This window comes from Rana temporaria, chromosome 6 (genome assembly GCF_905171775.1).
Source record: "Rana temporaria chromosome 6, aRanTem1.1, whole genome shotgun sequence".
Taxonomy (NCBI): domain Eukaryota; kingdom Metazoa; phylum Chordata; class Amphibia; order Anura; family Ranidae; genus Rana; species Rana temporaria.
Window position 1 is genome coordinate 104,897,301 of NC_053494.1, and position 21,710 is coordinate 104,919,010.

The 21,710-nt window shown below is 46.2% G+C and overlaps 1 protein-coding gene across 5 annotated transcripts in view; it reads right to left on the reverse strand.

The window, feature by feature from the left end:
* The window catches only part of TNRC18 (trinucleotide repeat containing 18), a 366,965-nt gene that overhangs the window by 51,921 nt on the left and 293,334 nt on the right, over positions 1–21,710 (reverse strand). For all 5 annotated transcript variants that reach the window (XM_040357106.1, XM_040357109.1, XM_040357105.1 and 2 more), the window contains 3 exons: positions 15,664–15,772; positions 14,232–14,348; positions 9,637–9,801 (listed from right to left, as the gene is read on the reverse strand). In XM_040357106.1, the coding sequence (XP_040213040.1) occupies positions 9,637–9,801; positions 14,232–14,348; positions 15,664–15,772 (391 nt within the window). The remainder of the gene's footprint in view (positions 1–9,636; positions 9,802–14,231; positions 14,349–15,663; positions 15,773–21,710) is intronic.

A 21,710-nucleotide genomic window follows, 5' to 3' on the forward strand; every position in this document is an offset into this window, starting at 1 on the left:
GCAGAACCCCCAAACATTATATATGTTTTTTAGAAGACACCCTAGGGAATAAAACGACGGTCATTGCAACATTTTATCTTGCACGGTATTTGCGCAATAATTTTTCAAACGCCTTTTTTTTGGAAAACAAATGGTTTCATGAATTAAAAAATAACAAAACAGTAAAGTTAGCCCAATTTTTTTGTAAAATATGAAAGATTATGTTACACCGAGTAAATAGATATCTATAATGTCACGCTTTAAAGTTGTGCACACTCATGGAATGGCGCCAAACTTCGGTACTTAAAAATCTCCATAGGCGACGTTTTGACATTTTTTACAGGTTACCAGTTTAGATTTACAGATGAGGTCTAGTGCGAGAATTGTGGCACACGCTCTAACGCACGTGGCGATACCTCAAATATGTGGTTTGAACCGCGTTTACATATGTGGGCGGGACTTGCGTGTGCATTCGCTTCTGCGCGCGAGCTACCGGGGACAGGGGCGTTTTATTTATTTTTTTATTATTATTTTTTTTATTTGACTTATTTTTTTATCACTATTATTTCTATTACAAGGAATGTAAACATCCCTTGTAATAGGAAATGTGTGTGACAGGTCCTCTTTATGGAGAGATTCGGGGTCAATAAGACCCGCATCTCTCCTCCAGGCTGGAAAGCATGAGATTGTGAAAAAAAATTCACCGATCTCACGCTTAGTATTGCTTACTAGCCGCAATAGCGGCTTTGTTTACTTCCGGGTACCCAGGCGTGACGTCATCAGATCGCGCCCAGGCCTCCGACGGTCATAGAGATGACTGGTGACCATCTGGTCACCAGTCATCTCTATGCTTCCTAGCCTGCGCTCGACGATTATTTCTCCGGGCCCCTGATGGCACGGGAGAGCCCGGAGAAGCACCGGATGGTGGCGGGAGGGGGACGATGTCTCCTCCCACCGCCTATAAGAATGATTAAGCGGCGGAACTGCCGCTATGATCGTTCTTATGGTGCACAGAATCGCCGGCACTAAAGAATGATATCTGAATGATGCCTCGAGCTGTGGGCATCATTCAGATATCACTGCACAAAGCCGAGGACTTCATATGACGTCCACCCAGGATGGGAGATCCCATCTGTGGACGTCAAATGACTATGGGCCAGTAGTGAAGTGGTTAAAAAGTGCTTTCACTGCTTGGTCAAAACATGTTAATATTTTAGTGTGTATAGTTGGGGCACAAGTTCACTTTAAAGCAGAAGGTATTACAGGTTTTAGCACCCAAACACCAGTTTAAAAGAAATCGTAAATGAAAAAAAAAAAAACAGACAGGTTTATACTTACTTGCTCTGTGCAATGGAATTGCACAAGGGGCTCTGAACCTCCTCTTTATGGATTCCCCCGCCTAAACTTCAGGCTCCACCCCTCTGGTGAGTGTCTACATAGGAAGCAGCTTCCTATGGGGGCACTTGTGTTGGGCTTGATCCTGAGCCACACTGCCTGAGTGTATAGACAAAGACAGTAGGGTTCAGCCCTGCCCCATCTCTCTTGCTATTGGCTTTGATTGGCAGGAGCCAATAAAATTGATACAGCAGTGATACCAGTAAGTGATGGGAGAGAGCCGCTGCAGAGGGACACAGTAGTGGATCGAATGAGGGTTCAGGCAAGTTTAAGGGGGTGGGGGGTTATGGGGCATACTGCTACCTAAAAATGTTTTACCTTAAAGCGGAGGTTCACCCAAAAATGAACTTTCTGCCATTAGATCCAGCATACTGCTGACATCTGCAGTATGCTGTTTTTTTTTTTGTACTTATCTTTTATCAGCCGTTGTTATCCGGCTCCGAGCAGGGATTCCTTCCGGGTATAGGCGTTCCTAAGCCAAGCGGAGTAGATTGACGGGCTGCTAAAGCGCGTCACGCCTTCCGAAAATACCCGAAGTGACACTCGGGTGTTTACCGCGCCTGCGCAGTCAGCTCTACACAGCAGGCGCAGTATAGCGCCGTAAACACCCGAGTGTCACTTCGGGTATTTTCGGAAGGCGTGACGCGCTTTAGCAGCCCGTCAATCAAATCCGCTTGGCTTAGGAACGCCTATTCTCCGCTGAAATCCACGCTCGGAGCGGGATAACAACGGCTGATAAAACGATAAGTACAAAAAAAACCCTGCATACTGCAGATGTCAGCAGTATGCTGGATCTAATGGCAGAAAGTTGATTTTTGGGTGAACCTCCGCTTTAATGCAAAGAATGGATTAAGGTAAAACATGTTTGGGATTTATAACCACTTTAAAGACATTCATATACTTTATTTTACATTATACGAATTTTAATATGCACATTAATACCTAATAGATAAACATTAATGGGGATCAGGATTATTCCATGTTCATAATGTCAACATCATATGAATTGCACTTCCAAAGCATGTGTGTTTATCATGAGCATGAGAACATGCTTTGTAGCCAAGCATGGGTGAATTTTTTATCTTCTGCTCAACTGCAAAAATGCTGGGTTTACGCTCTAACTACCCCTCCAAAACGATCACTATTACTTCTCAAACTTGTCCCCCCCCCTTTTTTTTTTGTGCTCGACATGTGAGAGAGGAAGATATTGGAGTTCCCACTTTACAAAGCAAGCAAAAAGGCTTATGGCCGCGTACACACGATCGCTTAAACTGATGAGAAATCGGTCCAAACCGATCGTGTGTGGGCTCCATCGGTTATTTATCCATCGGTTAAAAAAAAGCCAACTTGTTTTAAATTTAACCGATGGATTCCTAACCGATAGAAAAAAAACGATCGTTTGTAGGCACGTCCATCGGTTAAAAATCCACGCATTCTCAGAATCAAGTCGACGCATGCTTGGAAGTATTGAACTTCGTTATTTTCAGCACGTCGTTGTGTTTTACGTCACCGCGTTCTGACACAATCGTTTTTTTAACCGATGGTGTGTAGGCACGACTGACCATCAGTCAGCTTCATCAGTTAACTGATGAAAACGGTCTATTGGACCGTTTTCATCGGATGGACCGATCGTATGTACAGGGCTTAAAAGTAAAATGTATTTTACTGTAAATAATCTTTTTTTTTCCGTATGTGTCTGTGTATTTTATAAATCAAAGTTTCTATAATTTTCATCTCAAGTACCCAGTTGAACCTGCCAGTCACTTTTCTTCTTTGTTCTAAACTGACCATACAAAGCACCGAAGCTGATGTGTGGTAGCGTGGTCAGTTTTCATTCTTTGGCTGGCTATTCAGAGCTGTAGGACACTGTGCAGAGACACAGCATGCCTGTTTTGGGAAGTTTCTTGACCTTCCATACCCTGACCTGCCTCAGACACACACGCACTCCCTACCAATCACAGCCTACCTTTAAACACGACCCCTGCTCAAGCACAGCCTGCATCTTGCCTCAAACTGAACAGACTATAGAATACAGGAACACTGTGCGTCTGCAGAGTCCTGTAACCCCCCCACCCTTATCAGGAAGAAGAAGTGTGTAAAATATTATACGTTCACAACTACTTTAAACATGCAGAAATCTTTTCACTGAAAATTATGTCTATTGAGGAAATGTGTAATGATGTGAAGGCCTTAAAAGACAGCCTCAAATGTGCAAATACAAACAAAATCTACTCATTGAAATAATCTAGTCATAAAAAAAAGACTGGCAGTGCTTGCTTTCACCATAGAAAGTCTGGCTTTTTTTTTTTAGATTAATATGGTAGTAGGGAACTGGCAACCACAGGGCCTTCTTTCTTGACAAATACAACACACAATTGTGCTCAGTGGCGGAACTACCGCCATAGCAACCCACGCGGGCGCAGGGCAAGGAAATGACCGAGTTTTTTATTTTTTTTCTCACCGCCGCGCCGCACCGCCGCCGAGTGTCTAGTGTGGCTCCGGAGCCGCATGCGGCTCTTTTGTACGGCTTTGCTGAGTGTGGACTGCAGAGGATTTAAAAAAGAGCGCGCCGCGCTGTGATAAATGTCCCGCCCTCCTCCTCCTAGAGAAGACTAGCTCGTGTGATAGAGCCAGTGTGCTGTCTGTCACACAAGCTGGTCTAGAGGAGGAGGAGGGCGGGACATGTATCAGCGCGCCAGAACCCAGTGGGGGAGCATCGTGAGAGATGACCGACGTGAGTCACAGCACAGGCTAAGTGAGGGGGACCTGATGTTTTTTTGATGATAATGGTGGGGGGGGGGGGGGGGACTGGCTTGGCTTGCAATGGTGATGCCACCTACTGTCTCCTGTCATCATCATGCTTCTCGTCATCCCCCTGTTCCTGGCATCCCAGTGGGATGCCAGGAACAGGGGGATGACGAGGAGCACGATGATCCTACCTCTGAGGCCTGTAATACATTTTATCACCCCTGTCCTCTCCATCCTCCCAGTCACCTCCCTACCACCCACCCCTGTCATCTCCATCCTCCCAGTCACCTCCCTGCCACCCACCCCTGTCATCTCCATCCTCCCCGTCACCTCCCTACCACCCACCCCTGTCATTTCCATCCTCTCCGTCACCTCCCTACCACCCACCCCTGTCATTTCCATCCTCTCCGTCACCTCCCTACCACCCACCCCTGTCATTTCCATCCTCTCCGTCACCTCCCTACCACCCACCCCTGTCATCTCCATCCTCCCCGTCACCTCCCTACCACCCACCCCTGTCATCTCCATCCTCTCCGTCACCTCCCTACCACCCACCCCTGTCCTCTCCATCCTCCCAGTCACCTCCCTACCACCCACCCCTGTCATCTCCATCCTCCCTACCACCCACCCCTGTCATCTCCATCCTCCCTACCACCCACCCCTGTCATCTCCATCCTCCCTACCACCCACCCCTGTCATCTCCATCCTCCCTACCACCCACCCCTGTCATCTCCATCCTCCCTACCACCCACCCCTGTCATCTCCATCCTCCCTACCACCCACCCCTGTCATCTCCATCCTCCCCGTCTCCTCCCCGTCACCTCCCTACCACCCACCCCTGTCATCTCCATCCTCCCCGTCACCTCCCTACCACCCACCCCTGTCATCTCCATCCTCCCCGTCTCCTCCCTACCACCCACCCCTGTCATCTCCATCCTCCCCGTCACCTCCCTACCACCCACCCCTGTCATCTCCATCCTCCCCGTCACCTCCCTACCACCCACCCCTGTCATCTCCATCCTCCCCGTCACCTCCCTACCACCCACCCCTGTCATCTCCATCCTCCCCGTCACCTCCCTACCACCCACCCCTGTCCTCTCCATCCTCCCAGTCACCTCCCTACCACCCACCCCTGTCATCTCCATCCTCCCCGTCACCTCCCTACCACCCACCCCTGTCATCTCCATCCTCCCTACCACCCCTGTCATCTCCATCCTCCCCGTCACCTCCCTACCACCCACCCCTGTCATCTCCATCCTCCCCGTCACCTCCCTACCACCCACCCCTGTCATCTCCATCCTCCCCGTCACCTCCCTACCACCCACCCCTGTCATCTCCATCCTCCCCGTCACCTCCCTACCACCCACCCCTGTCATCTCCATCCTCCCCGTCACCTCCCTACCACCCACCCCTGTCATCTCCATCCTCCCCGTCACCTCCCTACCACCCACCCCTGTCATCTCCATCCTCCCGTCACCTCCCTACCACCCACCCCTGTCCTCTCCATCCTCCCAGTCACCTCCCTACCACCCACCCCTGTCATCTCCATCCTCCCCGTCACCTCCCTACCACCCACCCCTGTCATCTCCATCCTCCCTACCACCCACCCCTGTCATCTCCATCCTCCCCGTCACCTCCCTACCACCCACCCCTGTCATCTCCATCCTCCCCGTCACCTCCCTACCACCCACCCCTGTCATCTCCATCCTCCCCGTCACCTCCCTACCACCCACCCCTGTCATCTCCATCCTCCCCGTCACCTCCCTACCACCCACCCCTGTCATCTCCATCCTCCCCGTCACCTCCCTACCACCCACCCCTGTCCTCTCCATCCTCCCCGTCACGTCCCTACCACCCACCCCTGTCATCTCCATCCTCCCCGTCACCTCCCTACCACCCACCCCTGTCCTCTCCATCCTCCCAGTCACCTCCCTACCACCCACCCCTGTCATCTCCATCCTCCCCGTCACCTCCCTACCACCCACCCCTGTCATCTCCATCCTCCCTACCACCCACCCCTGTCATCTCCATCCTCCCCACCACCCACCCCTGTCATCTCCATCCTCCCCGTCACCTCCCTACCACCCACCCCTGTCCTCTCCATCCTCCCCGTCACCTCCCTACCACCCACCCCTGTCATCTCCATCCTCCCCGTCACCTCCCTACCACCCACCCCTGTCATCTCCATCCTCCCTACCACCCACCCCTGTCATCTCCATCCTCCCCGTCACCTCCCTACCACCCACCCGTCATCTCCATCCTCCCCGTCACCTCCCTACCACCCACCCCTGTCATCTCCATCCTCCCCGTCACCTCCCTACCACCCACCCCTGTCATCTCCATCCTCCCCGTCACCTCCCTACCACCCACCCCTGTCATCTCCATCCTCCCCGTCACCTCCCTACCACCCACCCCTGTCCTCTCCATCCTCCCCGTCACGTCCCTACCACCCACCCCTGTCATCTCCATCCTCCCCGTCACCTCCCTACCACCCACCCCTGTCCTCTCCATCCTCCCAGTCACCTCCCTACCACCCACCCCTGTCATCTCCATCCTCCCCGTCACCTCCCTACCACCCACCCCTGTCATCTCCATCCTCCCTACCACCCACCCCTGTCATCTCCATCCTCCCCATCACCCACCCCTGTCATCTCCATCCTCCCCGTCACCTCCCTACCACCCACCCCTGTCATCTCCATCCTCCCCGTCACCTCCCTACCACCCACCCCTGTCATCTCCATCCTCCCAGTCACCTCCCTACCACCCACCCCTGTCATCTCCATCCTCCCCGTCACCTCCCTACCACCCACCCCTGTCCTCTCCATCCTCCCCGTCACGTCCCTACCACCCACCCCTGTCATCTCCATCCTCCCTGTCTTCTTCCTGCCACCCACCCTTGTCAGCTTCCTACCACCCACCCTTGTCAGCTCCCTACCACCCACCCCTGTCATCTTCCTACCACCCACCCTTGTCAGCTTCCTACCACCCACACTTGTCAGCTCCCTACCACCCACCCCTGTCATCTTCCTATCTTCCTACCACCCCCTGTAATCTTCATACCACCCCCTTAAATTTACTGGTGCACATTACATATGATGGATGCAGGGACATTTTCTTTGGGGGGGGGGGGGCGCACGTAGCTGGTCTTGCCTAGGGCGCCAAATTGCCTAGCACCGGCCCTGCCTGCACTGAGGGGCAAATTTCCGCCAGCCCGCTCCACTCCCCGCTGCACTGAGACAAATTGTTGCCAGCCCGTTCTGCCCGCTCCGCGCTCCACTGTGAGGCAAATTGACGCCCGCCAGCCAGCCCGCTCCACCTGTTCTGCCAGCACGCTCCATTCACCTGGGCGTTGCGGGCAGAACAGGAGAACAGTCAGCGGGTGAGCGGGCTTGCTTGCCAATCAGCGGGCGGGGGAGCAGAGAGATGACATCATCTGCATCATTGTAGTTCTGTCCCCACTGTGCGGGCAGCAGAGAGATTACATTATCTCTCTGCTGCCTGCCTTTACTCTGGGACACAGCAAGTGGCAATCCGCAATGCGTGGCAGGTGATGTGGCAAGTGACAATCTGCTACATGTGGCAGGTGGCATCGTGGCAAGTGACAATCTGCATTGTGTGGCAAGTGACAATCCTCAATGTGTGACATCGTGGCAAGTAACAATCTGCAATGTGTGGCAGGTGACACCCCGCATCTGGTGACGCGGCAAGTGACAATCAGCATCTGAAGGCAGGTGACGTTGGCAAGTGACACGCTCGGGGCTCCTACTGATTCTGCAATATGGTGAGTTGAACTATTTAATATAACAATGTAATAATAGAAATTATGCACTTCAAGCATTTTTATTATTATTATTTTTTTTTACTAGTAATGGCAGTGATCTGTTTTTTTTTTTTTTGTGAGACTGCGACATTGCGGTGGACAGGTCAGAAACTTTTGACACATTTTTGGGACCATTCACATTTATACAGCGATCTGTGAAGAATGAAGGAAAGCTCTTTACAGGCTAGCAAATCAGAGGCATTGAGACCAAGGTAGGGGAGTATTTGGCGCACTGAAAGGAAAACACAGTCCAAAGTGTTGTTAAGTCTGGAGAGCCCTGATAAAGGAGCATGCATGCTCTGAACGCATGCCATGCCCGCCAGCTCCTGCATCCAATGCTAAAGTCACCTCTGCCTCCCCAGGGTTCCCGGACCAACCACAAAGTGCTGGATGCCATCAACACTACCGAGGGCTTCACTTCGCAGTCGTGTTTGACTTATAATTGATGATCACTTTTATTTTCCATCTTTGCAAGTTGCCACTTTGTTGTCCATAAAGTGCTTACACTCAGAATGTGCTGCTCTCTCTCCCTCTTTTGCCTACAAGAAAAAAGGCAACTTTCCAGTTTGCAGCCGGGCCACGAAGGCTGCACTTTCAGAGGTTCGGCAGTGGTGGGCGAAAAGGGAGATGACATTATCTATCACCGCCTGCCCTGCATCACAGCTGTTCCGCCCTTGCAGCCGGAAGTGAACATAACACTGTCTGTGGTGCTGTGGGTGAGCAGAGAGACAACGTCATCTCTCACCGCCCACCCCACATCATTGCCGTTCCACCCTGACAGATGGCCGCGAACACTACACTGAGGTGCGGCGAGCGAGCAGAGAGATGACATCTCTCACTGCCCGCCCCGCATCACCGCTGTTCCCCCTCTCACTTGGCAAGTGACAACGCGCATGCAGTGGCAAGTGACAACGCGCATCTGGTGGCAAGTGACAACGCGCATCTGGTGGCGGGCAATGTGGCAAGTGACAATGAGCATCAGGTGGCAGGCGACGTGGCAAGTGACAATGTGCATCAGGTGGCAAGTGACAATGCGCATCAGGTGGCAAGTGACAAAACACACTTCTCCTTTAATTCATTTGGGGGGTATTTGTACTGTCCTGGCATTTTAGGGCCTCAAGAAATGAGATAGGTCATCAGTACATCAAGATTGATAGATTTTCAAATACATATATCATAATTTGTGGACGCTAACTTTCTAACAGACTAAATAATATACATGGATTTGGGTTGTTTAAGAAATGTTGCAGTATACATTTTGGAAGAAAGATAATTTGCTAAATTTTATCACAGAAAGGAAGAAAAACGCCTTTAAACATTTTCTGTCTTTTTTTTTTTTTTTGCCAACTAAATTAAAAGAAACAAGTGGTGATTAACTACCACCAAAAGGAAAGCCCAATCTGTCAAAAACAATTATAAAAACCCCATTTAGGTACAGTATTGCATGACTAATTGTCATTCAAAGTGTGACAGCATTGAAATCTGAAGATTGGCCTGGCCAGGAAGGGGGTGAAAGTGTCCAGTAATGAAGTGGTTAAATATGGATGCCTCTGTGTTCATATTTTAGTACAAATTATACATTGTAGCAAGTCTTTTTAAACAGATTAATAACATTTTCATAATATAAAATTATCTATGTTTATCCAAAAAAAACACTGGAAATTGGCATATTTCCTTTAAAGAAAAAAACACACCTGATATTGATTTTATACTTGGTTTTCGTCCCCTGGGTTTGCGCTCTACAGACATCGTTTCACAACCCATAGAAAAGTCTTCTTTTACATCAGTTTTTTCCTTGCTATTTTTACGCACTTTTCTTTTAGTACTCTGTACCAATAAAGCAGGCGAAGGCTCTGCACCTAGGTAACAAAGTAAACAATAATGTTAGCTATTTAAAATCAAAATAACTCCTAAAAATTCAAGCTAATTGCATGGCCACAAGCTACTTGTTTTCTTATTATTTTTTTCTTATCGTCTGCAGTGAACTATTGTTTCTGTTAGTGCTCAAGTGCCACATGGCTACTTTTTTTTATGATGTAGAGATTTTTATGTTGCAGACAATTATCTGGCAAGTTTTAGCTCTGCCACATTAAATTTACCTAATTTGAACTGCAGGCCTCTGAAAAAAAAGAAACAAAAAAAACAAACACATGTCAAGGGTTATATTTCCGATGAACACTCAGCACATACAGCCATCTGCTTTCATGGCGCATAGACCAAGCTGTCTGAGCTTTGAAGATTGGAGAGGTGCTATAAGCATCTTTTACACACCTCTATGTTCGCATCAGCCCTCCTGCTGATCCGCTAATTTGGTGGTCCGTAGAACTTTGGAAGAAACTTCACTGGCGGCCCACCATCTACATAAACAGATTTGTCAGTGAGGAAGGAGCATCAATGTGGCTTTGGGTGAGCATGTTCCAGGGACTCCGTTCCCGTTCTTTTCATCCTCCATTACATGTCCCCTCACTTTCAAATATCAGGCTGTAACTTCAACAGGTAAGTCTCCCTTGCCACTGTTCCCCTGTCAGCCTTTGCACATGCTAGTTGATCTGACCTTCATCTTCTATTAAGCGCCTGCAGGCATCTGTTTAATCAACAAGCAGTCCACACAATACGGATGGATTGGTTCCCCTCATTGTTTACAAGGAATATTTTTGATGTGTCCAAACCATTGGTCTAGCTAGATCCACACTGTCAACAATTCCTTGGCCATCATTAGCTTGTAACCAAGTGCCTCATCCCTGCATAAGGCTGACTGTTGATGTGATAGTGGGTAATGCATGTGAGCCCCGGTCTTTTACTTTGTTGTTAACACTATTGACAACGTTGTCTTTAATGGTTTTTACTGTGGTGGGGTGAATGTTGCCTTTTTGTGGAAATCTTATTAATCAATATTTTCTATTTTTGTGACTATTATTCGCTGCTGTGTGGTTACCTTTGGAGTTACTCTCTCTTGGTATAATTTTTTATATCCAAGTCCTCCCCTCCTTTTCACTCTCTAGATGTGCAAAGCTGGTAGAGACATCTCCAAAAAGACTTGCAGCTGTAATTGCAGTGAAAGGTGGTTCTACAAAGTATTGCCTCGGGGGGGGGGGGGGGGGGGGGGGTTGGGCTGAATACAAATGCACGCCACACAATTAAAAAAAAAAACATTTATTATTTTCCTTCCACATCACAATTATGTGTCACTTTGTGTTGGTCCATCACATAAAATCCCAATAAAAGATTTAGGTTTTTAATTGTAATGACAAAATGTATATAAATACTTTTTCAAGGCATCGTAGTTCTAGGCAACCCCACTTTTATTGTGCCACTGCCTGAAACAACAGAACACCAGATGTACATGGATCAATACACCTCTCGATGGACTCAAATAAATTCTCAAACCATGGACAGCTTGCTACCCCTCCAGAATCATATAGTTGAATGTCTATGCAGTGGCGTTGCTAGGGGGGTGCGGGCCGCACCGGGTGACACCCACTAGAGGGGTGACACCATCCCGATTAAAAAAAAAAAATAAATTTTTTTTTTTTTAGCTGACATGACCAGAGGTGCAGGTGGCTGTGTAATGTAAAAGGGGTGCAGTGATGCATGGTGTTGTGTAATGTAAAAGGGTCCAGAGGTGCAGGGGGCTATGAGATGTAAAGGGGGCCAGTGATGCAGGGTGCTGTGTAATGTAAAGGGGTGCAGAGGGCTGTGTAGTGTAAAAGGGTCCAGAGGTGCAGGGGGCTATGTGATGTAAAGGGGTGCAGAGGTGCAGGCGGCTGTGTAATGTAAAAGGGGTGCAGTGATGCAGGGTGCTGTGTAATGTAAAGGGGTCCAGTGATGCAGGGTGTTGTGTAATGTAAAGGGGTGCAGTGATGCAGGGTGCTGTGTAATGTAAAGGGGTCCAGAGGTGCAGGTGGCTATGTAATGTAAAAGGGTCCAGAGGTGCAGAGTGCTGTGTAATGTAAAGGGGTGCAGAGGGCTGTGTAGTGTAAAAGGGTCCAGAGGTGCAGGGGGCTATGTGATGTAAAGGGGTGCAGAGGTGCAGGCGGCTGTGTAATGTAAAGGGGTCCAGTGATGCAGGGTGCTGTGTAATGTAAAAGGGGTGCAGTGATGCAGGGTGCTGTGTAATGTAAAGGGGTCCAGAGGTGCAGGTGGCTGTGTAATGTAAAAGGGTCCAGAGGTGCAGGGTGCTGTGTAATGTAAAGGGGTGCAGAGGGCTGTGTAGTGTAAAAGGGTCCAGAGGTGCAGGGGGCTATGTGATGTAAAGGGGTGCAGAGGTGCAGGCGGCTGTGTAATGTAAAAGGGGTGCAGTGATGCAGGGTGCTGTGTAATGTAAAATGGTCCAGAGGTGCAGGGTGCTGTGTAATGTAAAGGGGTGCAGAGGGCTGTGTAGTGTAAAAGGGTCCAGGGGTGCAGGGGGCTATGTGATGTAAAGGGGTGCAGAGGTGCAGGCGGCTGTGTAATGTAAAGGGGTCCAGTGGTGCAGGGGGCTGTGTAATGTAAAAGGGTCCAGAGGTGAAGGGGGCTGTGAGATGTAAAGGGGTCCAGTGATACAGGGTGCTGTGTAATTTTAAAGGGGTCCAGAGGTGCAGGGTACTGTGCAATGTAAAGTGGTCCAGAGGTGCAGTTGTGGAGAGGGGTACACAGTAGTAACAAAAAAAAATTGAAGGATGCAGAGGTATGCAGGGGGCACAGTGGGGTGTTTTTACATTTTAATGTGTGGGGGGGGGGGGGGGGGGCCAGATATTGGATCCGCCCCGGGTGCCAAATGCTCTAGGTACGCCCCTGTGTCTATGCAAGTCCAGGCCTCCATATGACATTGTCTTAGCTGAAGGCATGGTGATAGCTTGCTTTAATTTATTTTTAGCAACCAATGCGCATTTTTACTAGTAAGCCTATTTAAAATGTAAAAGGGTACATGGGACAAGAGTTCAACTTTTCCTTCAATAATGTTTTTTTTTTTTTATAATTTCAAGGTATAATTGTTTTTCTAGCTACTCCACACACAGGTAATTTACAAAGTTTGAAAGCAAATGAACACCACAATAAAGAATAGAGGCTCTTAGTTGAACTCAGAATAGGAACAAGAATTGCAGTTCATGTACCGATTTGCAACAAAAGAAAATCCGTGTCTGCTCAGTCAGTACCTGGAACGGAATTTATTTTTGCTGCATAGTGACAGGGGCACTTAAATATGCCTCATTATGGACCACTAGATGGCATAAGTACATGGCCAAGAGCAGCCTAACTGGCCAGAGATGGAAGGCATTTGAAACTATACAAACTCAAGGACGGAATGCCAGCTGTCTGAACACGCTTCTAGGAAAACATATTAAAAACGTCCTAATGAAAATCACTAAAAAGGCACCAACCTTAATTTAAAGCGATTCTAAACCTTGTTTATTTCTCTTTAAAAATTAAACATGTCATACGTCACCCTGCTATGTGCAATGGTTTTACAAAGAGCAGCCTCCTCTTCTCGGATTCCTCACCAGCGTTGCAAGCTCCTCCTCTTCGGCGAGTGCAGGCTCAGTCCAAAGCCGTGCTGCCTGCATCCATAAACACAGACAGCGGGGCTCCCACTTTCTCATCACAGTATTTGACCGACAGCAGCAGGAGCCAATAGCTCCAGCTGCTGCCCCTCTGTCCTGTGTGAGAGAGAGTGGAGAGAGCTGCTGCTCACAGGAACAGCACTGGATCGAGATTGAGCTCAGCAAATATTTTGGGGAGGGAACAACATTTGAAAGGTTTTTTACCCTAATGAAGAGAATGCATTAATGTACAAAAACCTTAAAAGAGAACTTTGGGATATAAACAAAACAAACATACACACTCACCTAGGTGGATGCAGGATTGGTCTGATGCTGCATCTGTCCCCCACCCCTTGCCTCCAAGACCTAAGTATTGAGCCATCATAGTCCGCTGATCACTCAGTTCTCAGTGACTGTCAGTCACCGGCTCTCTGCCCCTCTAGATTTTACTGGAGCGCTGGGCTGTGCAAAGGGTGAAAGTGGTTGGCTCAGGCTCTCAGCAGCTCCCTGAGAACACAAGCCAGTTGCCGGTTCAGGCATTTGGGTGGATCCCGACATTAAAGTCAGGATGTCTCCAGAGCCCTGACTGGCTGAGTGATGTCAGCCGACAGTGGATTGTAGCCCACTGTCAGCTAAATAGGGGTCACGGGAGTGCAGAACGAAGTGCACACCTGTGATCCCCAGGAGGAGTAGGGCTTTGGCCCTACCTCTCCTTTAAGCCTATAGAAACACTTTAAGCATACAAATAGCAAAGCATAATATATACTTACACTGTATTTTATAATCGGGAGGCAATAGTCTGATATGAGATAATGGTATCCTCCCTGTATCGCCATCATCAAACTCAACTGTTACCAAGTCAGCATCTTTTTCCTGATCAGAGTTTCCTAAAGATAAATAAAATATGAATTTAAGCAACATTTAGTATTTTGTCAGTATAAAAAAATGCATGTTAATTCATAGTCTAAAGTTAAATTTAGCTTTTCAAGATCCTGGGCCTTGTAGCTACAAACAGCCCAACAAAAGGAGTATGGTTTGCTGGAAACCGTTAAACCAGTAGGGACCAGTTGTACTGTCTAAAGTACATCTGTAGAGACTGCACATGCTAAATAGAGAGTCGGGCATATTCTTTACTGTGACATGTTGCTTGCTGGTTTTAGAAGTGGCACAAAAGATGGGATGGAACCACATTCCAAACATGCCTTTGGGTTGCATAATCCGCTATGGTACAACTATATCTCATCCCAGTCCCTGTATAGTTCTGGTGAGCCAATGATGACAAATAAAAGCGTCAATATAAAATAAAAGCAGCGCCAGAAATCTTTTTAGAGGATTCCATTTCGCGTCCCAGCACTTCCTGTTGTTGCGTGCTGGAACGCAAAATGCATAGAAGCTAGGTCTGACATGCACTCCACGTCACTTCCGCTGGGGGTTGCCTAATGGATAGTATACACCGCTGGTCAGATAGTGCTGTCTGAATGGACTTCCACCACACTAGGTGTTCCCGATATACTGATGCATTCCCATGCTGGAAAAATTGTAAGTGACAATTTTTAACAACAAGCATTACTACACTATATCTGCCTTCCCTGGCTCTTTTTGGCAGAGCTTGATTTGCAGATGTGGGAGATTGGAGTGGAGGATATACACTAAGGATTTGATCTGGTTGGTCCTGGGTTCATTCGACCAAGTTCACCACACATGTGAACGATCGATTGGAAGGAGATCGTTGAATGGTTTCCAGGAATTGAGGCGTTACTACATGTCTTATGGTCACTTGCTGCCCAGAGCCATCTGGTGAAGGCATTTTGTTGTCACTTTGGGTGAAAAGTCACAAATATTATTTGGAACACAGATTTTATTTTTCACATGGTGTCGAAACGGAATAATCTAAAAAGATTTCTGGAACCATTTTGAACTTTTCATGATATATTTGTTTGAGCGATCAAAAAAACATATACATTTTTTCTGTAACATTTGTGCACATGTTTGAAGTTATTAAACTAATACACAGTCACAAACACATATTTATTATTTGCAAAAATCACTTTTTGCACTTATAGTGATTCTTTTGGAAGCGCCCTTTATTACATAATTTTCCCATTCGTTTTTACTAATTTAATCGTTGGCGCCAGTATCCATTTATATATTATTCATAAAATAAAAGCAAACGGAAATAAAAAAGTGGCACAGTGAACCTACCACGCACAACGGTGCCTGGGTACAGACAACGATATTGTTGGCTCCAGTAAGCTGCGATTCTTGTTCCTTCCATTAGAAAACGGACAGAAGGAGGCTTTACATCTATAATCTAGCAAACAAAACAAAAGATTATTTGAATTTATATGCAATTTTATTAATAAAAAAGCAAGCTAAAGCTTTCAAAAAGACTAAAAAAGCTTACCAACTACCAATGCAATGATGGAATGTAAATGAAAAACAGTAAGGGCTCGTTCAGTGATGATCCGCCCCGTGAACCTCCGATTGCTCAGCGGGGATCGCTTCGTTGTTCCCTGCTGATCCGCCTGTCTTTTCTCCACTCTCCTCTATGGGGGATCGGATGAACACAGACTGTCTATTCGTGTTCACCCGATCCGATGACGGATGGAAAAATAGAGTTTTCCTCCGTTTGCAGAATCGGAGGATTGCGGCACCGGGCGAGATCGGGTGTCAGCGGATGTTCATCCGACCAATGTATGTCCCTTTTTCATCCATACACGGATGGATGAAAAAGCAGACATACAGTCCGCCCGTGTGAAAGAGCCCTTAAACATAACGGACACAGTAAACATCTGACTAGAAATGTTGCTTGCAGTGCAATGTTTCTAGATAGTACATATTAAAGAATGAATTTACTAAAAAAGATATATTACAGTTTTGAATAGGGCTGTGTTTTAATACTCTAACATATAATGGTCACAAAGAACTTCCAGCAGATGCAGATAATGATTGCAGCAAAAACAAAAAAAGCTATATAAATTCTTGCTCCTGCCAGTCAAGTTGTTTCTTAAGGGCAATAGCTAAAAGCTTATGGCTGTGAAGGCTTTAATTAAAAGATGCACTGAAACCAATGAGGAGTGCACAGAAAAAACCTCCTGTGCAGTATCCTTGATCAATTGTCATTCTAATGGTATTGATATAAAACCCATAGGTTGGTGCTGTGAGTAAAATTGCACCGAGATATTTTTAAACTATATATCTGCATCATATATGGATTTCAGGTTTAACATGCATAACTCAGTAACATATACAGTACAATTTTGGATTGCGAGCATAAATCGTTCCAGAAACATGCTTGCAATCCAAAGCACTTGTATATCAAAGCAAATTTCCACATAAGAAATAATGGAAACTCAAATGATTCGTTCCACAACCATTTATTCATACGTCCTTCAGTTTATAGTCCATATAAAAATATTATAGCAATGTGACCAGGTTGTGTAACCATAAAATGTCCAAAAATGTCCATCCACAAATGGAAGCCATCACAGGGGGATTAGAAGCAAAATCTAGCAGGAACTACAGAGCATAAAAGAGAAGAAAGGCACCTCTAAGTGTAGCAATATGCTGCTAAATGTTGTACCTTCATTAAATGTAACCATATTGCTACACTTAAAGGTGCCGCTCTCTTTTATACTCAGTTGTAACATGACGCTACTTGTATATCAAGACATTGCTTGTAAAAAAAGTCAAAATTTATTAAAATTGTTTGCTTGCCTTGCAAAACGCTCTCAAACCAAGTTACTCTCAAACCAAGGTTTTACTGTACTTGAAGTGTATGTAAACCCCAACAATGCACTTTATCCACAAGGTCTGCTAAATTTATACCATTAAAAGCTTTTTTTATATCAAAGTTAAATATAGATTTGATTCTGCCAGAAATATTGACCTCATAACTGCCTGTGTCAAATGCCATCAATTATATTGGTCTTGGCTATCTCTGAGAATTACACAACCACATCCATCTACGATAAGGACAGTTGCAGAGGCACGAATATCTGTAGTCCTATAGTTTTTCCATTATCCCATGGGCGAGAATATTTTAATGGCAGAATCATCAGGTAAAATTAAGAAAACTAATACAACTACCTCATCTGGTAAGCAAAAAAAATGTATATATATATATACACACACACATACACAGTATCTCACAAAATGAGTACACCCCTCACATTTTTGTAAATATTTTATTATATCTTTTCCTGTGAAATTACACTTTTCTACAATGTAAAAGTAGCGAGTGTACAGCTTGTATAACAGTGTAAATTGCTGTCCCCTCAAAATAACTCAACGCACAGCCATTAATGTCTAAACCGCTGACAAAAGTAAGTACACCCCCTAAGGGAAAATGTCCAAATTGGGCCCAATTAGTCATTTTCCCTCCCCGGTGTCATGTGACTCGTATTTTTTCATCATACTTACCTGTAAAATTATTTTCTTTAAGTACATCATGGGACACAGAGTCAGGCTTATATTCATTACCTGCTGGATTATACTCCATCAGGTGAATGAACACTGGTAGACCAAGGTCTTTAGACAGGACGTGATCCCCTATATAACCCCTCCCATACAGTAAGTTACTTCAGTTTTGTAGCAAGCACTGAATCCTCAAAAAGAGGGGAGGGACCTCTGTGTCCCATGATGTACTTAAAGAAAATAATTTTACAGGTAAGTATGACGAAAAAATCCTATTTTCATTTTCATACATCATGGGACACAGATTCAGGCTAATATTCATTACCTGCTGGGACTTACCTGAGCAATAGTCTTGAGGGGAGGGAGGCACCCTGCCAAACAGAAGCCATCAGTTTTTATATGGCAGCCTGCAGAACGAATCCTCGGCTGCTCAAACATCCACTTGATAAAATTTGGGGAACGTATGCACTGAAGACCAGGTAGCAGCCTTACAAATCTGAGCCAAGGATACCTGATGGTGAAAAGCCCAGGAGGTTCCTACACCCCTGGTAGAATGAGCTCTCACCCTAAAGGGAGGAGCTTTATGTTTCATACCGTAGGCCTGAATGACCAATTGACGGACCCAATTGGTAATGGAAACTGCCTGCCCTTTTTTGGGTCCTTTTTTTTTTTTAACCAAAAGTCCAATCCTTGGATCTCCGCAGATTTAGACAAATAAACCTTGACTGTCCAGACAATGTCCAAGGAGTGCAGCAGTCTCTCTTCTGTCGAATGAGGCTGAGAGAAAAAAGAAGGCAAAATAATGTCCTGATTTAAATGAAAGGCAAAAAGAATGGAGGATTAAATTTGGTTCCCAGCATGACAAGGCCGCCAACTCCTAGCCAAGTTGATAGCCATCAGGAAGGTTAGCTCGTGTGACAGCAAGTCTAATGGAATTTCCTTTATAGGTTCAAATAGTTGTTTCTGTAATACAGACAACACCAAGTTCAAGTCCCAAGGTCACATAGGTGACTTAATGGGGGGAAGCAAGCGAGTTGCCCCCTGCATAAAGTTTCGGATCAGTGAATGGGAGGCTAAAGGCCTTTGGAAGAACACTGATAGGGCTAAAACTTGATCTCTGATTGTACTGAAAGACAATTTGCTTTCTACAGCTGACTGTAGAAAAAAGAGAATTCTCCCAATCACGTATTTCTGAGGATGCCATTTTTTGGCTTCACACCAAGCAATACAAGTCTTCCAGACCTTATGATAGATCTTCCTAGTGACAGCTTTTCTAGCATTTACTAGGGTATATACTGCTGGTCCAGAGATGCCACGGTCCTTTAACACCCTGGCTTTAATAGCCATGCCGTCAAATTTAAAGAAAAAGAAGAAGATGCGCCAATCTAAGTGCAGTAAAATTCGAAAATTTTATGGGAATGTGCATCACATACAGCCAAATGGCTACTCACAAAACAGGAGAGGTACAAGGCATGGTAAAGCAGGTCCGGTGTCACTAAAGGTGCTCCGCGGTCTCTGGTCCCGAACTGAAATCCTCGGCAGGCAGGAGAGCTGGGTATGATGGAGATCCAGTGTCACTGAGAGCCACGGGGAAGCAGGAAACAGGAAGCGTGGCTCTCAGTGACACTGGATCTCCATCATACCCAGCTCTCCTGCCTGCCGAGGATTTCAGTTCGGGACCAGAGACCACGGAGCACCTTTAGTGACACCGGACCTGCTTTACCATTACCATGCCCTGTACCTCTCCTGTTTTGTGAGTAGCCATTTGGCTGTATGTGATACACATTCCCATAAAATTTTCGAATTTTACTGCACTTAGATTGGCGTATCTTCTTCTTTTCTTTACATATATTTCAGAGCTTGCTTCTGCTTCAGGGTTGCTGCTGCTAGTGCTTATATATATTTGGACTATTGATTGGATTTTTTATCGGACATTGGACTAAACTCTAGGATTATTTATTTATTTTTGGACCATATACTATCATTTTATTGATAATTTTTGTATACACCCTGATAAATTGTGCGCCATCTTATCACATTTTTTCCAATGCCGTCAAATTTAGAGACTGTAAATTGGTGTGGAATATAGGACCCCGAGACAGTAGATTGGGGGGCTGTGGAAGCATCCATGGCCTGTCCATTGTTGGTCTCAAAATTGCTGGGAACCAGGGCCTTCTGGGCCAGGCTGGTGCCACCAGAATGACTGGAACACCCACTTTCCGAATCCTGCGCAACAAATATAGAAGGAGAGGGATTGGAGGGAAAGCATAAACCAGAAGTATTGGCTCCTTGGAACTATCAGAGCATCTGCTCCGATTGCCAGAGGATCCCTTGTTCGGAACACAAACTGCTGTAGCTTGTTTTTCTACCTGGATGCCAGTAGGTCGATCCCTCTGGTCATCCCCAACGTTGGCAAATTTCCTGGAACACCCTTGGGTGTAGGGACCATTCCCCCGGGCAGATCTGTTGGCAGCTGAGATAATCTGCCTTCCAGTTTTCCATGCCTGGGATATGGACTGTCGATATAATTGGCACATGCCCCTCTGCCCAAGCTAGTATGTGGTTCACCTCCTTTTAACCGGTACCAGACTCCTGGTACCGCCTTGGTGGTTTATATAGGCCACTGCAGTGGCTTTGTCAGACTGAACCCCGATAGGGTAGTCCTGAAGCTCCATCGTCCAGGATCGTAGGGCCAGACGTACTGCCTGTAATTCCAGGAGGTTGATGGGCAGAATCTGTTCTATTGTTGACCATTTTCCTTGAGCTGTGAACCCCTCTAGGGTCGCTCCCCAGCCTGAGAGACTGGCATCTGTAGTCAGTACTCTTTAAGTTACCGGGAGGAACGATTTTCCCTTTTGCATGTTCTGATCCTGTAACCACCAGCGTAGGCTTAAAGGATCACTAAAGGAAAAAAATGTTTTTGCTGAAATGACTGTTTACAGGGTATAGAGACATAATAGTTAACACCCCCATTGAGAACGTCCCCTTTGTGACGAAACGCATTTGGGAGGCTACGCCAGTGACGTCACCACGCTCGGGAGGAGGGCTCCTGTATGCCGGCCGGCATTTACATTTTAAAACACCTGCTGTTTTTATTTCATCTTGCTGTAAGTACAATACTTTTTATTCAATTTTGTTACCCAACGGTATTACGCTATATGCGTCCTTTCTTTTATACAATTTCCTGCATTGGAGCGATTGATTTCAAAACAGTCGTGACGCTGCTGGCTTTTTACCTGTGATCCCTGGGGAACCCAAAGGCCGTGGCTGGGCTATAGCCAACTGCTCTGGTTACTTGCCATCTGGTAAGAGGCTCATTCTCGGTGGAGGGACTTCACGATATGTATACATGTCACCGGGTGATTGAAAGATCCACCTTTTCAGCACTAGCAACATCTTAAGGAACCATTGTCTTTGAATGTTTTGAAAATTACATCAGTAGCTTCTGCATATGAGCATAAGGACTCTTTTGGACTTTCTGTTAATCTCTGCTTTTTTTAAGTAGGGGTTTATTACTAATTTTAGTTCGGCGCAGCTTTTTGTTTTTTATAATAGTTAACTGATTCCTTTTAAAAACGATTAAAAATAGATAAAAATCAATCATATAATGTGCCTCTTAGATGCAAAAACAAAACTGAAACTAGTTTAGTCTTTGCATGTTATTTTATGCCTCTGTGCTGGACAGTGCCATAGAGAGTCATGGCTAGGAAAACGAAACTAAACTCTCCCATGACTTTTTTCATAAGGAGCCAGACAACCAGGAAAAGTGTCCAGAACAGAGTAGTATTACAGCAACATCAGAGCAAAAACGAGCAATGAGGACATGAAACCAG